The sequence below is a fragment of the Macaca nemestrina genome, chromosome 15 (genome assembly GCF_043159975.1).
Source record: "Macaca nemestrina isolate mMacNem1 chromosome 15, mMacNem.hap1, whole genome shotgun sequence".
NCBI classification, from domain to species: domain Eukaryota; kingdom Metazoa; phylum Chordata; class Mammalia; order Primates; family Cercopithecidae; genus Macaca; species Macaca nemestrina.
Genome location: NC_092139.1, coordinates 20,323,246 through 20,349,500, shown reverse-complemented (window position 1 = coordinate 20,349,500; position 26,255 = coordinate 20,323,246). Strand labels below are relative to the sequence as shown.

Genomic DNA, 26,255 nt, shown 5'->3' with positions numbered 1-26,255 from the left:
AGGAGAGCAAGATTTTTGGAACCTTCCAAACCAAGACACAGGGCAAGCAGCCCCCGGTGATCTTGCTGCTTGAGAGTGGGTGATCATCACCGATAAACAGACATTTCATGATACAATGTGCCGGAACTCTGCACATGCCATTTTTTTTTTTTTTTTTTTTTTTTTTGAGACAAGTCCCTCTCTGTCACCCAGGCTATAGTGCAGTGGCATGATCTTGGCTCACTGCAACCTCTGCCCCCCAGGTACAAGCTATTTTCCTGCCTCAGCCTCCTGAGTAGCTGGGAATACAGGCGTGCGCCACCACACCCAGGTAGGATTTTTTGTGTTTTTAGTAGAGACAGGGTTTCACCCTGTTGGCCAGGCTGGTCCTGAACTCCTAGCCTCGGGTGGTCTGCCCGCCTCGGCCTCCCAAAGTGCTGGGGTTACAGATGTGAGTGACCGTGCTTGACCTGCACATGCTGTTCTATGACATCCTCCCAAGGACCCCTCTAAACAAGGGCCATATTCCCATTTTATACATAAGGAAATGAGTCTTTTTAAGAGGTTGTTCAGACTCCATAAATTCTGAGTGTCCAAGGCAGAGAAGACAGACATCAAATACCAGCTCAAACACTTAGTCATCACGTGCCTTTGGGCAATTTTTTGTCCTTCTCTGATCCTTTTTCCCAACCTATAAAAACAGAGACAGGGCTACAGGACCTTTAGGACAAAGTAAAATTTGGGACCATGGTGTCATACAGGCTTGAATTGATACCTAGCTCTCTCTTTCATATCTTGAGCCCTTAGGAGACTTTCTCTTTCTCAATATTTTACATTATTTTACTTTATTATTATTTTTTGAGACGGAGTCTCGCTCTGTTGCCCAGCCTGGAGTGCAATGGCATGATCTTGACTGACTGCAACCTCCACCTTCCGGGTTCAAGTGATTCTCCTGCCTCAGCCTCTAGAGTAGCTGGGATTACAGGCACCTGCCACCATGCCTGGTTAATGTGTCTATTTTTAGCAGACACGGGATTTCACCATGTTGGCCAGGCTGGTCTCAAACTCCTGACCTCAAGTGATCCACCACTCTGGCCTCCCAAATTGCTGGGATTACAGGCGTGAGCCACCAGGCCTGGCCTCTTTCTGGATTTTAGTTTCCTCTTCTGTAAATGGGACAATGCTAACTTGCTGTTCACAGGGTCATTGTAAGGTGAAATTAAGATCATACAAGCACCGCCGGGCGCGCTGGCTCACGCCTGTAATCCCAGCACTTTGGGAGGCCGAGGCGGGCGGATCACAAGGTCAGGAGATCGAGACCACGGTGAAACCCCGTCTCTACTAAAAATACAAAAAAAATTAGCCGGGCGCGGTTGTGGGCGCCTGTAGTCCCAGCTACTCGGGAGGCTGAGGCAGGAGAATGGCGTGAACCCGGGAGGTGGAGCTTGCAGAGAGCCGAGATCGCGCCACTGCACTCCAGCCTGGGCGACAGAGCGAGACTCCGTCTCAAAAAAAAAAAAAAAAAAAAAGTAAAAAAAAAGATCATACAAGCACAGTGCCTGGTATATATAATCATTCAAAAAGCAGAAACTCGCCGGGCGCGGTGGCTCAAGCCTGTAATCCCAGCACTTTGGGAGGCCGAGACGGGCGGATCACGAGGTCAGGAGATCGAGACCATCCTGGCGAACACGGTGAAACCCCGTCTCTACTAAAAAAATACAAAAAAAAAAAAACTAGCCGGGCGAGGCGGCGGGCGCCTGTAGTCCCAGCTACTCGGGAGACTGAGGCAGGAGAATGGCGTAAACCCGGGGGGCGGAGCTTGCAGTGAGCTGAGATCCGGCCACTGCACTCCAGCCCGGGCGACAGAGCCAGACTCCGTCTCAAAAAAAAAAAAAAAAAAAAAAGCAGAAACTCTTTTTGTTGTCATTGTTTATCGGAGACTTTCTAATCCTGAGATAATCTGGTTCTCTAAAATGTGATAACGGCCCTCAGTTGAGAGAAGGGGCAGGGATTTCTGGGGCGTCTCTGAATCCTCTCCCTGACCTGCCCTTGAGACCAAGTTCTTCTCCTGCTGGCAGCATCTAGGATTGCCATCTGGGCTCCAGGCACCAGTAGTAGGTCCTAGGTTTGGGTGGAGGAGAGGGGCTTATTCCAATACCTAGGACAGAATGGTTAGGACAGGGTCATCCCTCACCCTTTGCCACAAGAGCTGCCATTTGGCAGGGTGCAGGAGCCTGGGCAGCCTCCTAGGTGGTTGGGATTACAGGCCTGGCTAATTTTTGTATTTTTAGTAGAGACAGGGTTTCTTTTTTTTTTTTTTTTTTTTGAGACGGAGTCTCGCTCTGTCACCCAGGCTGGAGTGCAGTGGCCGGATCTCAGCTCACTGCAAGCTCCGCCTCCCGGGTTCACGCCATTCTCCGGCCTCAGCCTCCCGAGTAGCTGGGACTACAGGCGCCCGCCACCTCGCCCGGCTAGTTTTTTGTATTTCTTAATAGAGACGGGGTTTCACCGTGTTAGCCAGGATGGTCTCGATCTCCTGACCTCGTGATCCGCCCGTCTCGGCCTCCCAAAGTGCTGGGATTACAGGCTTGAGCCACCGCGCCCGGCCAGAGACAGGGTTTCACCAGGTTTGCCAGGCTGGTCTCAAACTCCTGAACTCAGGTGATCCACCTGCCTTGACTTCTCAAAGTGCTGAGATCATAGGCATGAGCCACCGCGCCCGGCTGTTTTGGGGGTTTTCTTTTTGAGACAGAGTCTCGCTCTGTCACCCAGGCTGGAGTGCAGTGGCATGATCTCGGCTCACTGCAACTTCTGCCTCCCGGTTTCAAGTGATTCTCCTGCCTCAGCCTCCCGGGTAGTTGGGATTACAGGCGTGTGCCACCATGCCCAGCTAATTTTTGTATTTTTAGTAGAGACGGGGTTTCACCATGTTGGCTAGGGTGGTCTCGTCGTACTCCTGACCTCAAGTGATCCACCTGCTTCAGTCTCCCAAAGTGCTGGGATTACAGCCACTGTACCCGGCCTTACCTTACGTGTTAAAAGATTTCACAGATGTGATTAATGTAAGGATCTTGAGATGGTAAGATTATTCTGGATTATCTGGGTGAGCCCAGTGTAATCCCAAGAGTCCTTACAAGAAAAGGGAAGCAGGAGGATCAGTCAGTAGTAGATGTGACAACAGAAGCAAGAGGTTGAGATGATTTGAAGAAGGCGCCATAAGCTAAGGAATGCAGGTGACCTCTACAAACTGTAAAAGGAAAGGAACTGATATGCTTCCTCAAAATCCCCAGAAAGAATGCAGTCTTGCCAACACCTTGATTTCAGACTTTTGACCTAGAGAACAGCAAGAGAATATATCTGTGTTGTTTCAATCCATGAAGTTTGCAGTAATTCCTTGTAACAGTAACGGGAACATAATACATAGATTTAGCAAAGAAAACAAAATCCAGGATGCCCAGTTGTCATATTTGAATTTCCTATAAACAACAATTTTTAAAGTATAAATGTGTCCCAAATGTTGCATAAGACACGTGTGTGTGTGTGTGTGTGTGTGTGTTTGGAAAGGAACATACTTAAATGTTTATCTAAAATTCAAACTGTAGTGAAGGTTCTATATTTTGTCTGTCAATCCTAGAAGTGGTGAAACTGAAAGCAGGAGTCAAAACTCATGATTCGCAGGTCCCCTCCACACTGCTGCCCCCTGCCCCTCAATCTAGTATCTGGCAGAAACTGCCACTTTCTTGTGGCCCTCATGGGTCACTTACCATCTTCTTGGGACTCCTCCTGCTCCTGGGGTAAGAAAACGAAAAGACTGTTAAAGGTCGTCTCTTTGGGCTCAGAGTTCTCCTGGACCACCAGAATTTCTCTCTAGAAATGGCTTAGTGTCTACTCTGCCTCAGAGGGACCTAGGAGATTTGCCTCAAAGTTGCAGTTGCACAAAATACTTGCGGGGGGATCTTATTGACTGGGGTGGGAGTTAGTAAAGCCTTTGTCTGGAGGGAACGTCATGAACCCCAAGGCAGGAAAAAAGTAATTATTGAATCAGGCTCCAGAGCAAGAATCAGGTTTCAGATAACGAAACAGAAGCCCAAGGAGGAATGGGGACTTGCTCCAGGTCACTCAGTTAATGACAGACAGACGTCCCCTGGTTTGGAATCTCCCCTTTTGGAGCAGCCAGTCCTGACAGCAGCCGTAGCTGGGGGGAGATCTAGAATGCTAATCCTGAGGTCTGGGTTTGAAGCCCTTTACTGCCTTGATTGCCAGTTTCCCTTTCCTGAAATAGGGGAAATGCATAAATATGAGGAGTTAATGAGATCATTGGATGTTAAACAACAGGTGCATGTTAGCATGTTCCTGGAAAATGGCAGCGTCTTTCCTTCCTTCTTTGAGCCTCAGTTTCCCTATCTATAAGTCGCGTTTGACAAGCGGCTGGTACCCAGCCATTCCAGGTCCACAGCACGGAGCTCTGACAGCCAGAGGGCGACTGAACGCCAGCGTTGCGGGGAAGTGTCACACATGCGCGCTCCTGGGCGGAGCCCCGCCTCCCACGCCCCGGAACGTCACTTCCGGCGCGAGGGGCCGGGCCGGCCGGGCAGGGAGTGCGGGTCGGTTCTGTGCGCGCTGCCGGACGAGGCTCCCGCCGCCGATTGACCCGCGCTCCGCCCGTAGCCGGGCCGGTGAGTGCCCGCGAGCCTGTCCGTGTGCCGTGGGGGCTAAGGAGAGGGACCCCTGAGAGGGAGGGATAACCGGAAGTGGGGACCAGAGGAGCGAGAGACCCCAGGAAATGGGGACACCTGGGGAGGGGGTGACAGCCGGAAGTGGGGGCCTCGGAAGGTTGTCCACGGGATGTGGGGTCTGGGGGCTCTAGGAGAGATGGCTTCCTGACCTCCTCTTGTTGAGAGGAAGGAGTGAAAAGGAAAGTGATGCTCCAGAAAGCGATGGGTTTCAGGTGGGGGAGATCTCTGGCTTCACCCTTACCAATGGTGTCTGTATCTCAGTCATATGTCCGCCTGTCAGCTCATTCACCAGCCTGTGACTGAGCCCTGCTGAGCGCTCGGCATTGCTGAGTCCCTGGAGAGTCAACATGAAGCTCCAGGTGGAGGGTAGAGATTAGAAGACCAGGGTGGGGCTAGATGCATCCTTGCTCTGCCTCACCGGGTGTGCCCCCTTGGGCGCATCGCTTAACCTATAGCCTCCGCTGATGTGTACAGACCACTGCCATGTGCCAGGCACTGGGGGTGGCAGTGGACATGGAAGACAAGCCCTCTGCCCTCGTGGAACTTACATTCTAGGGGACAGTCCTTTTTGTCTTTTGTAAAATGGGAACAGTAATAGCGCTCTCACCAAATACTGTGAAGATTAAATGAGGAAATGGGTAAAGGGCTTAGCAATGCTTGATACATGGTAAAATGCTCAAGTATGCATTCTCTTCATTCCACTATGATGTAAGCTTCATTAGGCGAGGAATTATATTTGCGTCTGTGTTCCCAGTGCCTGTGAGCACAGTGCCTGACATACATGGTAGGTGATCAGTAATTATTTGATAAATGAGTGGGTGGTAAAACTGACTCTGGAGAGTTCTATGTAAACGCCCATGGCATTGGACTGTAATTCTAAAAAAGAAATAGGAACCCAGTTCTGTGGAAAACTGGAGGGAATCACCCTCAGGGAGTTTGGGAAGGATTCACAAAGGAGGTGACATGGCAGCTGGGCCTTGAAGGCCATGAGCTGTCGAGTTAGGAACAAATTAGAAGAGGAAATTCCAGGCAGAGTGTATCAGAAGTGCACGAGTTGTTCCAAGGATGATGGCTCATATTTTGTTTTGACTGGCATTTAATGTGCATCAAGATGGGATGAGATGGAAAATGAGGCTGGAGAGGGGCTTTGAGGTGAGGCTTGTACCTTGTGAACACTGTGGTTTGTCGCTCAGGTAGACACTAGATGGGACTGCAGGCATCTCTTGGTGGCTTCCATAAAAACAAAGCCATAGGTGTTCCATTCCTCACTTAGCATATCTCTGCCAACCAGACTAAAGTCATTCAACAAATATTTATGGAGTGCAGACTATGTGTCTAACACCACGTTAGGTGCTGGGTTTAAGGTGATGAACAAGACAAACTTGGATGTTGCTCACAAATTGCCAACAGACAATTGCAACAGGGTGGGAGAAGTGCGGGCCACCTAACCTGGCCTGAGGGTCAGCGAAGGCTACCTACTCCAGGCCACCAGCATCTCTCAGCTGGATTATTACAATAGCCTCTAAATGGTCTCTGCTTCGGTCCTCACCCCCTTAGAGTCCATTCCCAAGACAGCAGAGTGGTCCTTTAAAAAAAAAAAAAGTATATATATATATATATATATATATAGTAAATATATATATATATATATTTTTACTTATTTGAGATGGAGTCGCGCTCTGTCGCCCAAGCTGGAGTGCAGTGATATGATCTCAGCTCACTGCAACCTCTGCTTCCTGGTTTCAATCGATTATCATGCTTCAACCTCCCAAGCAGCTGGCACTACAGGCCCACACCACCATGCCTGGCTAATTTTTGTATTTTTAGTAGAGACAGGGTTTCACCATGTTGGCCAGGCTGGTCTCGAACTCCTGACCTCAGGTGATCCATCCACCTCAGCCTATCAAAGTGTTGGGCTTATAGGCGTGAGCCACCACACACAGCCCGAGAAAACAATTTAAAAATTAGCCAGTTGTGGTGGTGGTGTGCGCCTATAGTCCCAGCTACCTGGGAGGCTGAGGCAGGAGGATTGCTTGAACTTAGGAGTTCGAGGTTGCAGAGAGCTATGATTGCGCCACTGCACTTTAGCCTGGGTGACACAGCAAGACCCTGTCTCTTAAAAAACAAAAAAGTGCATGAGTTCGGGTCCTCTAAGAAGCAGACACTAGGATGAGATTAGACATGCTAGAAATTTAGAGGCAACCGTTGTGAAGGACAACACCTGGGAAGGGAGCTGGTGAAGTCAGGAAGAGCCACTGGCAGTGATGCAGATCAGCTCCTGTGAATGTTTGGGCAGCAAGTCTCCGACTGCAGGGCAGTCCCAACAAAGGTTTGGCCAGGCCCTCAAGCAAACACTGCCTGTTAGAGGAGTCCCATGTCTCGCTAAATCATTGGCTAGGAGCAGTGGGGCCACAGAAGGGCTGCGGAAAGTTGTGGCTTCCCCTGGATAGTGGATCTAGAGGGACAGCTACTGGAGGCCCTTTATCAATTACGTTTTCCCAGCAGGAGATCTGACCGGCACATATGTTACATGGGTATGTGGTAAAAAATTCAAACAGTACAGTAAAAATCCTCTTTCTCATCTTAAATCTTCACTTGTCCAGTTCTGTTCCCTAGAGATAACCATTGGTAAGTTTCTTATTATCTCCTTCCAGAAGTTTTGTGTGCATTCACAAGTGTATATATATAGTTTTAAAACGTGATTTTCTGTACACTATTCTGCAACTTGCTTTTTTAACGTATCAATTCATAAACATCTGCCTAATTTCTTTTCATGATTGACTAGTACCCCATTCGTATGGTAATATTACTTAACCAGTCTCCCCTGATGGGCAGTTAAGGTGTTTCCAATCTTTTGTCATTATAATCAATACCTGTGAAGGCCATGTGCATATTTTGCACATATATACAAGTATATGTCCTAGAAATGGAATTGCTGACCCAAAGGGCATGTGGGTTTACATTCTGAAGATATTGACAACTGCCCTCCAAAGAGGCTGTCAATTTATACTCCCAGCAGCAGCAAACATATCAGAGTACGTTATTTTATCTTATTTTTGCCAATCTGAATCTCAGAGTTTTTTGTTTGTTTGTTTGTTTTTTAAGACAGAGTCTTGCTCTGGCTGAGTGCAGTGGCGCCATCTCAGCTCACTGCAACCTCTACCTCCTGGGTTCAAGCAATTCTTCTGCTTCAGCATCCCAAGTAGCTGAGATTACAGGTGCCCACCTCACCCGTCTTAATTTTTGTGTTTTTAGTAGAGACGGGATTTCACCATGTTGGCCAGGCTGGTCTCAAAGTCTTACCCCAGGCGATCCACCCACCCCGACCTCCTAAAGTGCTGGGATTACAGGTGTGAGCCACCACGCCTGGCCTCAGAGTTGTTTTAATTCACATTTATTTAATGATGACTAAGGTTGAGCACCTATTAATACATTTATAAGGAAGGCCCTGGTATTTATGAGGGAGTATATAGTCTGCTGTAGCTGCTGGCTGCCTCCCTGGGGACTAACAGCAGCCAGCCTGGGGTCAGACTTGCGTGTGTGGTTTAGATCCCGATCATTGCCCCCAGTTGAGAAACACTGCCCTGAGGTTACTTGGCTTTTACAGAAGTGTTCCTGTCCCCTACACTGGGCTGCCCTGGGATATGAAATAAGCACTTGTTAACTTTGCTTAGGGCTTCTGTGTTGGCAGGGACCCTGGTAGCTAATGTCAGAAGAAAGTGACTCTCTGAGAACCAGCCCTTCTGTGGCCTCCCTCTCTGAAAATGAGCTGCCGCCACCACCTGAGCCTCCGGGCTACGTGTGCTCACTGACAGAAGAACTGGTCACGAAAGCCCGGGAAGAGCTGCAGGAAAAGCCGGAATGGAGACTTCGAGATGTGCAGGCCCTTCGTGACATGGTGCGGAAGGAGTACCCGAACCTGAGCACGTCCCTTGACGACGCCTTCCTGCTGCGCTTCCTCCGAGCCCGCAAGTTTGATTACGACCGGGCCCTGCAGCTCCTCATCAACTACCACAGCTGTAGGAGAAGCTGGCCCGAAGTCTTCAATAACTTGAAGCCATCAGCCTTAAAAGATGTCCTTGCTTCTGGGTTCCTCACCGTGCTGCCCCACACTGACCCCAGGGGCTGCCATGTCGTCTGCATCCGCCCAGGTATCTCCCTAGACTGTTGTGGGGCGGGTGTGTCCAGTCTTTGCAATGTGTCCATTCAGCACCCTGTCCTCCTTTCCAAGTCCCTTTTTTACCCCTCCTTTGTCATAGTCAAGGCTTTTTTGATTGCAGATAACAAAAACCTACTCAAACCAACTTCAGAAAAAGGGAGGATTTAGTCGAAGGAGACAGGAGTACCTCCCAGAACCAGAGAACTGAAGGCGCGGCAGTTCTTACTAGGGCCTAGAACCAAGAATCAGACTGCCACCAGGAGCCAAGACAGCCATTCTCTCTGTCCCTGCCTGACAGTCTGTGTATCCTTCAGCCACATATTTCTTCCTTTTGCGTATCTTCTTCACACTTTTTTCTGTGTATGGCTGTCCCACTCCTGTGCACAGTTAAATCTGGCACCCGCTCAGCTCTCAGGTTTGCCTGACCACCCAATTCAGTTCCTCAATGCAGATTCCAGATTTCTAGCGGGGAGCATCAGGTGGGGCCTAAGAACCTGCCCCTGGCCATAGGATACAAGCATGGCTGCCAGGGCCCTCCCTGAGCCCTCTTTGTGAATAGGTTGAGGTACAGGTATCAGTGCAAGGGTGTGGACTAGGCAGACACCTGGAAAGTGCCTCCTCTGTGCCTCCTCCAGCCTTTCCTTCCTTTCCTCTATTTTGTGAAGCCACTGACACGATTCACTTTGGATTTGTTTTTTGATCTTTGCATTTCTTGGCAGTAATTAGGATACCTTACATTTCTTTGTCATGGCAGTTTACGAATGGGGGCTCTCTGCCACTAAAAGAGCATTTAGAAATACTCCCCAGCCAGGAGCAGCGGCTCATACCTGTAATCCCAGCACTTTGCGGGGGTGAGGGAGAAGGACTACTTGTGGCCAGGAGTTTGAGACCAGCCTGGGCAACATAGTGAGACTTTGTCTCTACCGAAAATTTAAAAAAAGAAAAGAAAAGAAAAGAAAGAAATGCTCCCCAAAGAGCATTTCACAATGACCAGGGGCAGCCAGAACTCAAGATTTCTGATTCTTAGGCCTGTTCTCTTCCATGACACCAAAAGCATTATAAACTTTGGAATGTTCTACTCCATTCCTAGCCTCAACATTTTCCATCAGACCACAGCTGAGAGAAGAATGGAAAGTAAGGATGCAATGTTCTCCCTAAGTAAGCCAGGGAATGAGAACACACTAATAGCCCTCTTCTGCTCATTCATATAAACGCCCTCTTGAAGGGAAGTTTGATGGGGAGTGGACACCTCCATGCACTTTCCTCTGCCTTTACTCATTCCCCAAACTCTCCATTGTCTTCAGACTTTACTATGATGTACCAAGACCACTGTTAATGGCTTACCTGCTATTTTAGGTACTTGCCAAAATTAGTGTTTATTTTAAAATAAGCAATGCAGTACAGATTTTAGGGCACCAAGAGACCTGGAAACCAGTCAGCAGGTTTTTCTGCTGCTCCTCTGTACTCATAAGAATATTACAACACAGTCAGATATTACAACACTGATTGCACCTTTGCTTGCACAGTTTCAACCCTTTGCTCGTGAGATGAATTTTTTCCCCATATGTCTGGAGCAGATCTGGACCCCTTTCCACCGACCCAGCGTTTTAGGAAGAGGCATACAGAGAAACATTTCTTCTCAATTGGGTATCAGCTTTGCCTTTATTAAAGCTCTTTTGAGACATGTGATTGAAAGGGATGATATCCAGTTACATAGAGGCAGGGTTAATTGGCAGCAATGTTAAACAGCAAGCTGGCACAATTCGGGGACAAAGATCTTTCATGAGAATTTTGCATATATCAGGCCAGGTGCGGTGGCTCATGCCTGTAATCCCAGCACTTTGGGAGACTGAGGCAGGTGGATCATGAGGTCAGGAGCTCAAGACCAGCCTGGCCAACATGGTAAACCGCCCCCCCGCCCCCGCCACCCCGCCCCTCTCTACTAAAAATACAAAAAGCTGGGCGTGGTGGTACATGCCTATAATCCTAACTGTCCCGGAGGCTGAGGCAGGAGAATTGCTTGAACCCGGGAGGCAGAGGTTGCAATGAGCTGAGATCATGCCACTGCACTCCAGCGTGGGTGACAGAGCAGGACTCCGTCAAAAAAATAAAAATAAAAAAGAATTTTGCACGTATCACATATCCCATTGTTGGCAAACGTGAGGTTTTATCTTTTAAGAAAGAGGCACATAGATTTTGCTGGGATTTTCTTGAGAACAGTGGTAGATTTTGCTGGGATTTTCTTGAGAACAGTGGTTAACAGTAAAAAGTGGGCATTTTCATTTTTTTTTTTCCCAAAGAGAGGAAAGAAATCATTAAATACACGGGGCGTATTAGAAAAGTATCCACCTTGGAGGCCGGGCGTGGTGGCTCAAGCCTGTAATCCCAGCACTTTGGGAGGCTGAGACGGGCGGATCACGAGGTCAGGAGATCGAGACCATCCTGGCTAACACGGTGAAACCCCGTCTCTATTAAGAAATACAAAAAACTAGCCGGGCGAGGTGGCGGGCGCCTGTAGTCCCAGCTACTTGGGAGGCTGAGGCCGGAGAATGGCGTAAACCCGGGAGGCGGAGCTTGCAGTGAGCTGAGATCCGGCCACTGCACTCCAGCCTGGGTGACAGAGCGAGACTCCGTCTCAAAAAAAAAAAAAAAGAAAAAGAAAAGTATCCACCTTGGAAAGAGGAGGGGAACACAGCACTATGCTCCATCCTCACAGTACCCCTGTCAAGGTTGTGTATGAGTCAAGACTCAGCTTTTTTTTGAGACAGAGTCTCGCTCTGTTGCCCAAGTTGGAGTGCGGTGGCGTGATCTCGACTCACTGCAACCTCTGCCTCCTGGGTTCAAGTGATTCTTCTGCCTCAGCCTCCCAAGTAGCTGAGACTACAGGTGTGCACCACCATGCCTGGCTAATTTTTGTATTTTCAGTAGAGATAGGGTTTCACCATGTTGGCCAGCCTGGTCTTTTTTTTTTTTTTTTTTTTTTTTTTTGAGACGGAGTCTGGCTCTGTCGCCCAGGCTGGGGTGCAGTGGCCGGATCTCAGCTCACTGCAAGCTCCGCCTCCCAGGTTTACGCCATTCTCCTGCCTCAGCCTCCCGAGTAGCTGGGACTACAGGCACTACAGGCGCCCGCCACCTCGCCTGGCTAGTTTTTTTGTATTTTTTAGTAGAGATGGGGTTTCACCGTGTTAGCCAGGATGGTCTCGATCTCCTGACCTCATGATCTGCCCGTCTCGGCCTCCCAAAGTGCTAGGATTACAGGCTTGAGCCACCTCGCCCGGCCTGTATTTTCAGTAGAGACAGGGTTTCACCAAGTTGGCCAGGCTGGTCTTGAACTCCTGACCTCCAATGATCCACCCGCCTTGGCCTCCCAAAGTGTTGGGATTACAGGCGTGAGCCACCACATCTGGCCAAGACTCAGTCTTTGTGTGGCAAGTGACAGAAAGCCAACTCACATTGGCTGAAACAAACAAAAAAACTCAGTTGTTCAGATAACTGAAGTCCAGCCGTATTTCGATTCAGGGGCCCAAACTCTGGCACTGGAAAGCTGTCCCCACCACTGCTGTCCTCAACAGGGGCTTCATTCCCAGGCCAGCTCTCTTGCCTCATGGGGCCTGTGAATCTCAGACTCACCGCCTCAAAACTACAAGAGGGAAGAGAGATCTCTTTCCAAAGGGCCAGGGTCCTAGAATTGAGTCTCCTTGACTCTGCTTGACCTGGCTTGGATCACACACTGTGGCCAGAAGGATGTGCTGTCAGATTGGCCAATCACTGGCCAATCAATCCCCAATCACTTGCTCACTTCTGGAGTCAGGAGTCAAGTCAGTTCTATCCAAATTGCATGGCTAGAGTGGAAGGAGGTGGTTCCATAAGGAAATCAGGTTGGTGCTATGAAGACAAGGGGAGATACATGATGGCAGAAAGCACAGATGTCCATGAAGGTAGGCATTATCACCCTATTCTACTTATGAGGACATTAGGGCTTAGAGTGAGGTATTATAGTAACATGCCCAAAGTCACACAGTAAGTAACATTCAAACCTCAGGTGTGTCTGACTTCAGAGTGCATCTTTTTTTTTTTGAGACAGGGTCTCACCCTGTCACCCAGGCTGGAGTACAGTGGCATGATCACTGCAGCCTCAATCTCCTGAGCTCAAGTGATCCTCCCACCTCAGCCTCCCAAGTAGTGGGTCTACAGCCACGCCCCACCACACCTGGCTAATGTTTGTGTATTTTGTAGAGATGGGGTTTCGCCATGTTGCCTGGGCTGGTCTTGAATTCCTGGGCTTAAGCAATCCTCCCACCTCGGCCTTCCAAAGTAGTGGGATTACAGGCATGAGCCACTGTGCCCAGCCCGAGCTCATGCTCTTAACCTCAACACTCAATTGTATTTGCATCGCAAAATGTGCTACTGTTTGGAGTTAAGAAACCAGCTGCTGCTTATTATTCCATTTACTAACCTAAATAGAGTCATGGCTACTAGAGTATCTTTCTTTTCCATTTTGAAACAACAGTGATAGGAGATAAATCTTTGATCCCTTATTTATATTAACTTCTGTAACATACTGTCAATCTCTTATGACCTTAGACAGATGGATACCGAGCAACTATCCAATTACCGAAAACATCAGAGCCATATACTTGACCTTAGAAAAACTCATTCAGTCTGAAGAAACCCAGGTGAATGGAATTGTAATTCTTGCAGACTACAAAGGAGTGAGTTTATCAAAAGCATCTCACTTTGGCCCTTTTATAGCCAAAAAGGTGATTGGCATCCTCCAGGTAAGACCCCTATCTGTCCTGCCTGTTTCGTTGTGACTTCGGCTTTCCCCAGGGCCTGTCCATTTACTGTGGGTCTCACATGATACACAAACTGCACATCCCACACCTACAATCTGAAAAACACAAAAGCATTATGTGAAGAAATTTAAAAGTCCTATTTACCACTTGTTCTCATCAGTCTCTCAAGTACTCTCTGGAATAGGTACTTCAGGAAGGCAAGAATCCAAAAAACTAGGGAACTGCTTTTTGCCTTTTTTTGGTCTGGAAGGCAGAGGAAAAATTCTCCTAACAAAACTGGCTGGGCGCAGTGGCTTACGCCTGTAATCCCAACACTTTGGGAGGCTGAGGCAGGTGGATCACTTAAGGTCAGGAGTTTGAGACCAGCCTGGCCAACATGGTAAAACCCCGTCTCTACCAAAAATACAAAAAATTACCTGCGCATGGTGGCAGGCAACTGTGATCCCAGCTACTTGGGAGGCTGAGGCAGGAGAATCACTTGAACCCGGGAGGCGGAGGTTGCAGTGAGCTGAGATCGCGCCATTGCATCCAGCATGGGCGAGAACAGCAAAACTCTGTCCCCAAAAAAATTTTTGAAAAACTTTTAAGAAATTATGCTTCTGCGTAAGGTGCTGGAGCCCCTCCTGCCCTCTGTGGACCTGGGAGATATGGCATTCTGTTGGGCTGTATTTTGGTCAAATGCTTCACACCTCATGTTGTTTCAGAACATTCACTGGGGACTGTGGTGCTCCCTCCATATCTACACCGTGTTTAATGGCTTGTACAGTGCTTTACAGTCATCAGGGCCCATTCAGTCCCTCAACGAATCCTCTGAGATAGGCAAGGCAAGAACTATTTTTCCTTTTTGATAGATGGGGAAATGGAGACCTAGAGAAAATATAGCCTGTCACAGCTGTGACAGGTTTTGATTACTTGTTCAACACCCGCCACATGGGGTGTTGTCCTTTGTGAACTATGGGGCACCAGTGATATAGTAGCTCTTTTTACTGGATTCTACAAATGTTTCAGTCCCTGTGGTGCACCAGGTTTATTATTTAAATAAATCAGTTTACATTTGGACATTATCAAACATTTGGATTCTGGCTTTGAGCCAACCCTGGCTTTCCTTCGCTGGCACTGCTTTTGATGCCTCCTGCTGAATACCATGTAGATTCAAGTGCCAGGATCAAGAGTGTGGATCAGTGTTAGTACTGTAAGATCATCTGGAGAGGAGAAAAAATTAAGTAAGTTTGGGAAATGCTATATAGCATGTCCCTTTCAGTTTAAGAATGTCCAATTCTTAAACTGTAAGAATTTACATGTTAAAGGCTCTGAACAGGACTGCAGTTAAGGAAACCACTTGATTATGCTTAGTGGACTGCGTTTCTCAAACTGATTTGCCAGCTGTGGAGCCCTTTTTTTTTTTTTTTTTTTTTTTTTGAGACGGAGTCTCGCTGTGTCACCCAGGCTGGAGTGCAGTGGCGCGATCTCGGCTCACTGCAAGCTCCGCCTCCCGGGTTTACGCCATTCTCCTGCCTCAGCCTCCGAGTAGCTGGGACTACAGGCGCCCGCCACCACGCCCGGCTAGTTTTTTGTATTTTTAGTAGAGACGGGGTTTCACCATGTTAGCCAGGATGGTCTCGATCTGCTGACTTCGTGATCCACCCGCCTCGGCCTCCCAAAGTACTGGGATTACAGGCTTGAGCCACTGCGCCCGGCCTTGTGGAGCCCTGTTTTGTATAACCTCTAATATCCTGAGAAATATACTTTGGGCAACACTGATCTAGAAGGTCTGATGTTTGCTGGATCCGTCCCTGTAGACTCAGACTGTTTTCTGCTATAAGAGCATCATCTCTTCGTATGTTTGCTTCTCTTCTTCTTTTTTTTTTTTTGAGATGGAGTCTTGCTCTGTCATCCAGGCTGGAGTACGGTGGCACGATCTTGGCTCACTGCAACCTCTGCCTCCAGGGTTCAAGCAGTTCTCCAGCCTCAGCCTCCCAAGTAGCTGGGATTACAGGCGTGTGCCATCACACCCAGCTAATTTTTGTATTTTTAGTGGAGATGGGAGTTCACCATGTTGGCCAGGCTGGTCTCGAACTCCTGACCTCAAGTGATTCGCCCGCCTCGGCCTCCCAGAGTGCTGGGATTACAGGTGTGAGCCACCACGCCCAGCCTCCATTTGCCTCTCTTCTAACCCAGTTTTGGGTCCCAGGAAAGACTTTCCCTGAGGCCCATCTTCTAGTTAGGCCCCTCCTCATTGAGGAGGCCATAAGGATCAGATCAGACTGATGCTGGGGCTGAAAATGAAGATTTAACTCTGGGGAGGAAGGAGTGGAAAGATTCTCCAGATGTTCTAAACCCCTTTGCCTTTCCCATACAGGATGGTTTCCCCATTCGGATAAAAGCAGTCCATGTTGTGAATGAACCTCGAATATTTAAAGGCATTTTTGCCATCATAAAACCATTTCTAAAGGAGAAAATAGCAAACAGAGTAAGTGATGATCCTATTGACTTCAGATTTTTCTTTCCCTCCATTGATTTATTTGTGACATCTGGTACTTGTTTATTATTTTTTGCCCTGTAACGACTCATTTGGAAAGTACAGAGTTACAGATAAAATAAATGAACAGTCCCTTTTGTGAGGGGAAGATGGAACAGTAAATTAATAAGAATTTAATATTTGCCAGTAGGGAGAGGAGAACCAGGATTTTTATCATAAGAGCCTCCCCGGGCAGTATAGCAAGACCCCATCTCTAAAAAAATTTTTTAAATTAGGTGGGTGTGCCCGGGCGGTGGCTCACGCCTATAGTCCCAGCACTTTGGGAGGCCGAGGTGGATGGATCAGTTGAGGTCAGGAGTTCGAGACCAGCCTGGCCAACATGGTGAAACCCCGTCTCTACTAAATACAAAAAATTAGCCAGGCATGGTGGCACATGCCTGTAATTGCAGCTACTTGGGAGGCTGAGGTAGGAGAATCACTTGAATCCACGAGGCGGAGGTTGCAGTGAGCCGAGATCATGCCACTGCACTCCAGCCTGGGCAACAGTGGGACTCTGTCTCAAAAAAAAAAAAAAGAAATTAGGTGGGTGTGGTGGCACATGTCTGTAGTCTCCATTACTCAGGAGGCTGAGGTGGGAGGATTGCTTGAGCTCAGGAGTTCAAGGCTGCCATGGGCTTGAACAATGAGCTATGGTCTTGCCATTGTATTCCAGCCTGGGTAACAGAGTGGAACACTGCCTCTAAAATAATTTTTTTTTAAGTTATGGTCATTAGAACTATGGGGTTTAAAAATGCTACTTAAGCCTTTCCATTTGCCTAATATGTTGTCCTGCTGTATAGTTTGTGGAGCAATTCAAGGTTTATAAGCTGTGTGAGTTTTTAGCTTACCTCTTACTTAAGAAGGGATAAATGGCACTTTGAGTCTTCCTTTCTGACCCAGAGGAGCCACTTCCCTCTTCAGCCTTTCCCAGTCCCACTGACTGAAATGGGATGGGTGGTATTTTTCTCCTTCCCGAGGCCTAGGAATATGACTGCAAAGACTGGGCCCTGAATTTTTCTTGCTTTTTCTTTTTTTGAGACGGAGTCTTGCTCTGTCACCCAGGCTGGAGTGCAGTGGTGCGATCTCAGCTCACTGCAACCCCTGCCTCTGGGGTTCAAGCAGTTCTCCTGCCTCAGCCTCCTGCTGGGATTACAGGCACGCACCACCACGCACAGCTATTTTTTGTATTTTTAGCAGAGACAGGCTTTTACATGTTGGCGAAGCTGCTCTCAAACTCCTGACCTCAGTTGATCCACCCGCCTTGGCCTCCCAAAGTGCTGGGATTACTGGCATAAGCCATCGCACTGGGCCCTTGCTTTTCCAAAGTAACATATATAGATAGAAAATCCCAAGGAGGTAAAGGAGGGAACTTGAAATCCAGCCCCAGATTCCTAGGCTGTTTGCCTGAAGATTTTGATTCATCAGCTCAGGAATCTGTGCTTTAAAATCCCCTTAGGAAATTGTGATGCACAGCTAGATTTGCAAACCACTAACTTAGTGGCTTCCCTGCCTGGGTGTGAACCCATGTGGGTCCCTAAAGATTCTGTTTGGAACTTTTACCAAAGCAGCCTTTGGACAGATCTTTTACATCTGTGAAATGCCCTGATTTGGGGCCCATGATGTTCTTCCTTTGTTCCTTCATAGGTTCATTCATTCAGAAATACCTATTGATCAACTCTATGTACAAGCATGTTCTAGATGAACAAAACAGACCAAAACCCCTCCCCCTAGGAAGATTATGTTCTAAAGGGAGCCACAGTGAATGTTATCTAGTATTAGAATGTGGTAAGTGCTACAGAGAAAAAGCAGAGAAAAGGATAGCGTGTGTGAGGTGGGAAGGGTTGCAGTATTCAACTGAGTGGTTAGAGGTGGCAGCCTTAAGAAGCTGACATTTGAGCAAAGACTTGAGAGAGTGAGCCATCTAGGTATCTGGGAGGCCAGCAAGGACACCACCCTCATGTGGGAGAGCAGCATGCTGGGAGAGCAGCTAGGCTGGCATAGCTGGGTCAAGACTGGAAGGGCAGGTGGTGAGAGCACTCAGAAGTAATGAGGCCAGACTGGGCCTCAGAGTCTGAGGTGGGAGTGCTGGAAGGCTGTACATAGAGGCACGACTGTAATCTGAATTTCACTGAAAAGAACTTAGATTGCAGAGGGACAAGAGTGGGAGCAGGGAGACCAGATAGGAGGCCACTAGAGGAATCCAGGGAGAAGCGATGTGGCTGATGCCATTAGTGTGGTGGTGAGGCGGCTGGATCCTGGATACATTCTGAAGCTCCAGCCAGCAGGGCGTATGGTATAAGGAAAAGATAATTAAGGATACTCCAGGCTTTCTGGGCTGAAAAAGTAAGGGTAGAGTTGCCATTAACCTTTCCTTTCTTCATTCAACAGATATTTGAGCACCTACCATACAGGAAATTTCTGCATTCCTGATTAACCTAAGGACATGTGTGTTTTCATTTCATTCCCTTTTAGTTCTTCCTCCATGGGTCTGACTTGAACTCTCTCCACGCAAACCTTCCAAGAAGCATTCTCCCCAAGGAGTATGGGGGCACAGCTGGGGAGCTGGACACTGCCACCTGGAACGCGGTACTGCTAGCTTCAGAAGACGATTTTGTGAAAGAGTTCTGCCAACCTGTCCCTGCCTGTGACAGCATCCTGGGCCAGACGCTGCTGCCTGAGGGCCTGGCCTCAGATGCACAGTGTGACGACTCCTTGCGAGCTGCGAAGTCACAGCTGTACTCCTGCTACTAGCCCGTCCCCCAGGGTCACCATCTTTAATTCTTTTCCTTCTTTTCTTTGGAGAGGCACAAGGAGAATTTAAGGGGCCAAGGATTCAGTCTTGCTCCTTGTAATTAAACTGCAGGATGGAGGAACAGCCCATGAGATATGAGGGTGAGCCCATTTTGGGGTAAGCCTTTGGTTACTTGAATTACTCCATGGAAGACATGGAAAATGTCCCCACTGATTCTTAAACATTTGGAATCCCAGTCTGCGACTATTAATCTGGAGGCTGTATCTGTTTTGTTCTGCTTTTTGGTTAGGGGGTGGTGATCTGGTTCTTACACATCTTGGAAGCAAGAAAAATCAGGACCAGAGTCACTTTGATCCCACTTTTCCAGGAGAAAAACAACCTGTTTGGCCAGTAAGAACTACTTGTATGAAATAATTTGGCCAAACCTGCAGTGTGACCAGACGTGAGACTAGGAGTTTGTGTTTTTCACAGGAACCCTAAGTACAGACCTCTGCTGCTCATCAGGAAACTTACTGGAGATCAAGGCCCCAGCTGCTGTCACTGGATTTGGAAAGCACCTTAACTGAATCATGCAAGCATCAGGACATAAGCAGCACTTTGTGGTCAAATGTGGAAGCTGGAGACTTCAAAGCACCTCTGGGACCCATTGGTTGAAGCTTGCAATAGAAACTTAAGTTTTCCCAAATCCATAAAGCCTTAGCCCTGGTTCTCAATAGAATCATACAGGGACCTAGCAGGAAATGATTTTACTCAACCTAAAATGCTGGATTCCAGGCCTGTGTAGCTACAAGAATTCTGGCCTGGATCCCAGGTATGCAACTATGGACAAGACATGGGCCTCTGTAGGCCTCAACCTTCTCCCCTATAAAATAAGGCTGGATGAAATGTCAGCTAGGGCCGTTTTGGCTGCTGTGGGATTTGGTTTAGTTACTGAATGTTAGATTTTCTGCCTAGAAAGATATCTAGATACAAGTGGTTGGATCCTGTTTTTGTTTGTGGTACACATGTCTTTCCAAGAGAGATGTGTCAGTAATTAGCTCTGCCTTTAAAGAAACTGTTATGTGTATTCCTGGGACTCACTGACACCAATTTTCTTTCTATAGTGATGGTTAGATTTGGAAAATATGGCTTTTATGAGGCCAGAAAAGGTGACCAGGATCTTGTATGATGAATTCCTTCCATCCCTGAGACTCTGTTACTATATTGTAAACCTAGCTACAATGGTTAATTACTTGAGATTCTTAAATTCTGGTCTCTGGGCCGGGTGTGGTGGCTCACGCCTGTAATCCCAGTACTTTGGGAGGCCAAGGTGGGCGGATCACAAGGTCAGGACTTCGAGACCAGCCTGGCCAAGATGGTGAAGCCTAGCTGTACTAAAAATACAAAAATGAGCTGGGCATGGTGACTGGTGCCTGTAGTCCCAGCTACTGGGGAGGCTGAGGCAGAAGAATCACCTGCACCACTGCACTCCAGCCTAGGTGACAGAGCAAGACTCCGCCTCAAAAAAAAAGTATTTTTTTTTTTTTTGGTCTCTGGAAATGAACACAAGTGCAGATTATTGCTGGGTCACTTCTGGGCCCCCCCTGCCCTCCCAGCCCCACTTGAGTTTCTCTCTTTGGTGTGGGTGAACCAGTCAGCCTGAATGTTCTGCATTTCAGCTCTTTAGAACCTCCCTGCCAAGATTTTAGTCTTAGCCCAAACATCAAATTAGATGGTTCACATGATGGCTTTTGACCTATTTCCTTTCTAATGTATTCCACATGCTCATGGTGTTAAATAGTGAAAAGTACCGTGTGTTGTGTGTGCACCTTCTCCATGCATCTGTTAGACTAACCAGTCAAGGTGGACAGCTCAGTTAGGGAGAAAACAATACTCTGAAATTTGAAGGCCAGTCTGTTGTTACTTAGCTGTTCATCTCTATCGCCTTAAATGTCTGGAGAAGTTGTTGGTGGAAATTACTTTACTTCATGAATACCAATTCTAGAGGAAGTTCTTTTCACTATGGATCGTAACCCTGGATCCTCTAGGGTCCTGGCTGAGCTGGAAGTGCCAAAAAGCACTCCTGGCTGCTTCTAGTTCCATCTGACGATGATGTGACCAGCACTGCTGAAAAGGCCCAAGCAGGGCAAGTGGGATGGCTAAAGGAGGGGGTTCAGAACCTGGTGGCCTGGATGGGAGAATTGGGTGGAGGCTTTCTTAGGTCCCAAGAAGGAAGACAGATAAACAAAACAAAAACTAGGTAAGGAGGAATGAATCACTCAGCCCTGATGTTTCAATTCTACACTGCATTCCTGGCCAGTGGCATTTGTTTTAATGTAGGCATGGCCAAAGCTCTCCTAGAGAATTATCTCGAAGACCAGAAGTGATTTGGAGAGGCCTATTTCTTAGGTTTTTCCAGTTGGACAAGGAAGGAGTGGTTTCACTCAGCTTCTAGGAGTTGGAGCCTATGTTTATCTGCCTCCGAGAGCTGCTTGCTTTGTTCTGGCTCCAAAGAGATATCAAATAGTTTTGGCACCTCAGGAAGCTTGAACCACGCTGTAAAACCACTTCCCTGGGTGAAAATCAAGGTGGTCTCCTTGTGGCTTCAGCAGGGTGTTTGCATCACACTGTCTCAGCAGGGTGGGAATAACCAGCTAGGGAGCACACTGGTGAGGCAAACACATGAACCTCAAGAACTGGGAGTATGTTCCTTCACGGAGACGTTCTGGCCCATTGCACAAACACTTGGAAATTAACTTTTCCCTAAATTCAAGGTAATGTGGTGTCGGAGGGAAATGGGACAGTAAATTAGGAGACGCAGGCTCCATCTTTACCTTACTACGTGCCCTTGGGTGAGCTGCTTAACATCCCTGAGTGATTCTGTGATAGAGATTATACTCCAACCTTTATTCCTTATATTTAGTTGGCTTCACTGCCACAGACACACCGTACTCTCTTTGTAGAAGCTTTTTTCCTTTTTTCCCCCCTCAATTGGCTTGTTATTTAGGAAATTTAGGTCTGAATGAACTGGTACCTAAAAGCTTCCAAATGTATCTATACATTTCAGAATATGGGAATTTTCTTCCTCTTCTTCCCCCATATCCCAACATGGAATTCTGGAAAATTGTGCCTCTTCCCCTGTCCTGCCTTCATGGGGGAGAGACTGGATGAAATCTACAGAAACAGCCAAAAGTGCCACCCTGGCTTCATGTCTTGAGTTTCCAACTTGCTCTTGGCAAAGGTTGCTTTATTTTTTAAATTTTTTTCCTTGCATTTTCTTTTTTATTCTATTGCTGCTGCAAAAATTAAGGCAAAAGTAGCTTTAGATCTTTGATATTTCATCCTGGTTTCACAAGGAGTCACTTACTTAGGAAGTCTATAAGTCAGGTTACAAGGCCGGGCGGGGTGGCTCACACCTGTAATCCCAACACTTTGGGAGGCCGAGGCGGGTGGATCACCTGAAGTCAGGAGTTTGAGACCAGCCTGGCCAACATGGTAAAACCCCGTCTCTACTAAAAATACAAAAAATCAGCTGGGCATGGTGGCGGGCGCCTGTAATCCCAGCTACTTGGGAGGCAGAGGCAAGAGAATCACTTAAACCCAGGTGGCAGAGGTTGTAGTGAGCCGAGATAGTGCCACTGCATTCCAGCCTGGGTGACAAGTGAAACTCCATCTCAAAAAAAAAAAAGTAAAAATTTTAAAATCAGGTTACAAAACACAATTTTTCCAGAAATATGACAGTAAGAGGCATTTCTCTAAATACTATTTGACTCTCAGATCATGGGATTTTTTTTCATTTGGGTAGCAAAAGCTAGAGTACTGCTGTGGTGATTATAATACCTTTTAAAAGTTTTACCATTTTAAAGTTGCCAACATTGAAGGTTTTCCTTTGAAGCCTCCTTTAATTTAGGGAGTAAAATGTTAGCTAAACCAATTATATACTATATACTGTATCTCCTGTGGCCATGAGAGGTGTGGAGATACCGAACAGAAACATGTCTACTGTTCAGGAAAGATGTCGGTTCTGGTAACACCTCTTCGTATTGGGATCTGTTAATTTTGTAAATCTAAATTCTTCTGCTCTTGGCCAGGTGTGGTAGCTCATGCCCTGTAATCCCAGAACTTTGGGATGCTGAAGGGGGGGGCGTATCATTTGAGGTCAGGAGTTTGAGACCAGCCTGGCCCACATAGTGAAACCCCATCTCTACTAAAAAGTACAAAAATTAGCTGGGTGTGGTGGTGCTTTCCTGTAATCCCAGCTACTTGGGAGGCTGAGGCAGGAGAGTCGCTTGAACCTGGGAGGCAGCAGTTGCAGTAAGCCAAGATGGTGCCACTGCACTCCAGCCTGGGCGACAAAGCAATACTCTGTCTCAAATAAATACATCCTTCTGCTCTTCTGACTTAAGAGAAATGGTTTGCTTAAAATGCTAGTAACAAACATCAGAGTCAACAGGAGCTTGGTTCATGGGAAGGATCAATGTGATTTGTGGATGGAGATGATAGTGATGAAACTCCTGCTTCATGAAGCTGTTTTTCTTTTCATCTCACTGGGCAGCAGATTTAGTGAGGCAGTGAGATGCTGCTGCTGTGGATTCTTGTGGGTATGCCTCAGCTTCTTGGCCTGTCAGGTAGGAACCTGTTACAAGTGAAATATCTGAAACCTCTCTGACCAAGAGCCTCTGATGGAATGGGAGGTGAGCTGATTTTCTGACCAGCTTGGGGCACCGTTTCAGCCACTGGTCACATTCCTTGCTTCAAACTGAAATTCAGTTCGGCTTTGAGCATAGGGATACATGGTGGATTCATGTACTTCAGTGTTTGTTTTGACCAAAGTTTATTTTTCTAAGTGCATTTTCTAAGTCAAAGTGGTGAAAATAGGTAATTTTAGTATGCATGACTGGGTCTGAAACAATAAAAATCTCTGAAAAGTTAAATGTGCGTGGGGTTCTTTTGTGATGATGACAGTTTTGGATAAAGGTTCCAAGGTTCATTATTCACAGCCTGGAGAGACAGTCTCCTCTGCAGGTGAGGGAGGGAGGGGCACTGTGATAGGACAGTGCATTCTGTAGATGTGCCAGCTGCCTCTGAAGACCATATGCAGTTACACTGCTGCAATAGGTACAGGAGAATGCAGCTAGCTACACAGAGCAGTAGAGGTGATATACTGATATACAAATTTTCACATTCTTGAGGCCCAGCTATACTTCTTGGACTGGCCTTAAGTCTTTCCAGTGATAGCCAGCCATTCCCTGAATGTGCATGTGGGCTGGGCACACATATGTTAAGGACACTCATAAATAATCTCTTTTAACTTTCAGCTACCCTTAATGAAGTCATGCTACTGTTCCTGTTGGGAAAATGTAGCTTGCCCAATGACACACAACTAGCCAAATACTAAGGATGGGATTCAAACCCAGGAAGTGTGACAAGCCCACTATTTTCTCCTGATGGCTGGAGACAAATAACCAGTCCCCAGATAGAAAAGAGAGAGAAGGTAGGACTCTTTCATAGAGTAAGAAAGTACCAGACATTGACTTTTTTCCTGGCTTCTTGAAAATACAAGCAGTGGTTGTTAACCTCTCTGAAACCCAAGCTGTAACTGAACATTTTATTCCAGAAGTAAACCCAGACTCCATCAGGGGTAACTGGATCATGGCTTGCCCAACTCTGGTCCCATGCTTGCTAAGCTGTTTCTATGTCCCCTGTTTGGTACTCTGTGCCCCAGGGTAGACAAAAACTAGGTCTCCATGGTAGATCTGGTGACTTGATGAGTCAGTTGAGAAATACTCTAACACAAGAGGTACACTTTTGATGATGCAACAGGTTAAGTACTTATATTGCAGCATAACCAGCCCTTCAGGTCAGCCTTCCAGAGGAAATTGTGGAACTTAAGTTCAGTCTGTTTCTCACGTATAGAAAAATGAAGCTAACTGTTAAAATCCTTTTCTCTCACAGCAGTCTTACGAGGCCCTTTGCTATGAGTCAGTATTTTCTTGATGCCTCCTGCCCCCTCCTTACACAGTACTGGTTTGGTACCCATGCACTCAATGGCAGCAAAGTTTCACATTATTGCATTTAAAGGGTGAGTAATAAGACCCTTTAGGGTGCCACTCTTCTGGGGAAAATGTTTTTAACCTAATATTCATGCTCCTTCCTGAGTAGGTGCCAGCCACTAGGGATATGCTGACCTAGTAAAAAACATGAGTCACTCCCTTCAGGTGACTACTAACTTGACTTTGTCAGTGATGGGTAGAGAGGCAAAACACTCTGTGCCTGAGAGTAGACAAAAACTAGGTTCCCATGGTAGATCTGGTGAGTTGGTGATGAGTCATTAATGAGCCAGATGACTCCCCTACATGTCTCTAATAAATCTTGTCTCTTATATTCTTATGGGCCAAGAGACAATGAGGTCTAATTGAAAAAACAACTCTTAAGCCAAGCCCCGGCTCTTACTGAGTAACCACAGGGTTAGTAACCACTTAGAGAAGTAATGAACTTCTCTAAGCCTCAAACTGATATATAAAAGAAGGACGGAGGGAAATAATCACCACCTTACAGGCATGTGGATACTGTCTGTTTAATGCTTGGTACACCTACCCATCTAGGTGGTTTCTATTATTCTTCTTCACCTGAGAACATAGGCATGCTGTAGCTTGAGTCATCCAGCAGCAATTAGGACATCACTGAGTTGGGTGCCTAGGTAACAGGATGGACAGACCAACACAACAGGAGTAAAGAGATGAACAGCAGCTTCCATTAATAAGCATAAGCCTACTATCTGTTATCAATCTGCACAGATCAAATGCAAGACTCATTATGTGAATACTCGCTTAAGCCTGAATGTGCAAAACGAAAACAGCCGGGTGCAGTGGCTCGTGCCTGTAATCCCAACACTTTGGGAGACTGAGGCAGGTGGATCACCTGAGGCCAAGAGTTTGAGACCAGCCTGGCCAACATGGTGAAATCTCATCTCTACCAAAAATACAAAAATTAGCCAGGCATGGTGGCACGTGCCTGTAGTCCCAGCTACTTAGGAGGCTGAGGCAGAAGAATTGCTTGAACCTGGGAGGTGGAGGTTGCAGTGAGCCAAGATGGCATCACTGCACTCCAGCCTGGGCAACATAGCGAAACTCTGTCTAAAAAGAAGAAAAAAGAACCAGTTACAGATTTCTTTGTTCCTTCTCCATTCCTCACTTGACTAGCCGAAAAGAAAAAAAAAAAAAAAAAAACACCTCTATACTGAGAACCAGGTCCACGGCTACTCTTTGGCAGGCAGTCTCTTTGATTATCAAGAGAAAGTTCTACCTCCCAACTAGGTACCCCGCAAGACCAACCT

The 26,255-nt window shown here is 47.1% G+C and overlaps 2 protein-coding genes across 8 annotated transcripts in view; one reads left to right on the top strand and one right to left on the bottom strand.

Moving 5' to 3' along the window:
- The first annotated feature begins 4,552 nt into the window (after nucleotides 1-4,552).
- LOC105496406 (alpha tocopherol transfer protein like) lies at nucleotides 4,553-23,853 on the top strand. 7 transcript variants are annotated; one of them, XM_011766798.3, is made up of 6 exons: nucleotides 4,570-4,655; nucleotides 7,319-7,343; nucleotides 8,407-8,866; nucleotides 13,459-13,652; nucleotides 16,030-16,140; nucleotides 18,661-23,853. In XM_011766798.3, exons 3-6 carry the CDS (start codon nucleotides 8,422-8,424, stop codon nucleotides 18,937-18,939), a joined length of 1,029 nt encoding a protein of 342 aa, XP_011765100.1. In that variant the 5' UTR covers nucleotides 4,570-4,655; nucleotides 7,319-7,343; nucleotides 8,407-8,421; the 3' UTR covers nucleotides 18,940-23,853. The 7 variants fall into 7 exon arrangements, with proteins under 7 accessions (XP_011765097.1, XP_070935351.1, XP_011765100.1 ...); XM_011766795.3 differs by lacking the exon at nucleotides 7,319-7,343 and having other exon boundaries at nucleotides 4,553-4,655; XM_011766797.3 differs by lacking the exons at nucleotides 4,570-4,655; nucleotides 7,319-7,343 and adding an exon at nucleotides 4,796-4,927.
- Nucleotides 21,273-26,255, bottom strand: part of LOC105496407 (serine incorporator 3) — a 31,740-nt gene continuing 26,757 nt past the window's right edge. The window contains exon 11 of the transcript XR_011613320.1: nucleotides 21,273-25,615. The gene's annotated coding sequence lies outside the window, so the exon portion shown is untranslated. The remainder of the gene's footprint in view (nucleotides 25,616-26,255) is intronic.

Bases quoted from the DNA above. Each gene is read 5' to 3' on its own strand.
- LOC105496406 (XM_011766795.3), top strand. From the start codon at position 8,422: ATGTCAGAAGAAAGTGACTCTCTGAGAACCAGCCCTTCTGTGGCCTCC. The intron at 13,653-16,029 runs GTAAGACCCCTA...TTTCCCATACAG, and splicing joins AGGTGATTGGCATCCTCCAG to GATGGTTTCCCCATTCGGAT. The intron at 16,141-18,660 runs GTAAGTGATGAT...ATTCCCTTTTAG, and splicing joins AGGAGAAAATAGCAAACAGA to TTCTTCCTCCATGGGTCTGA.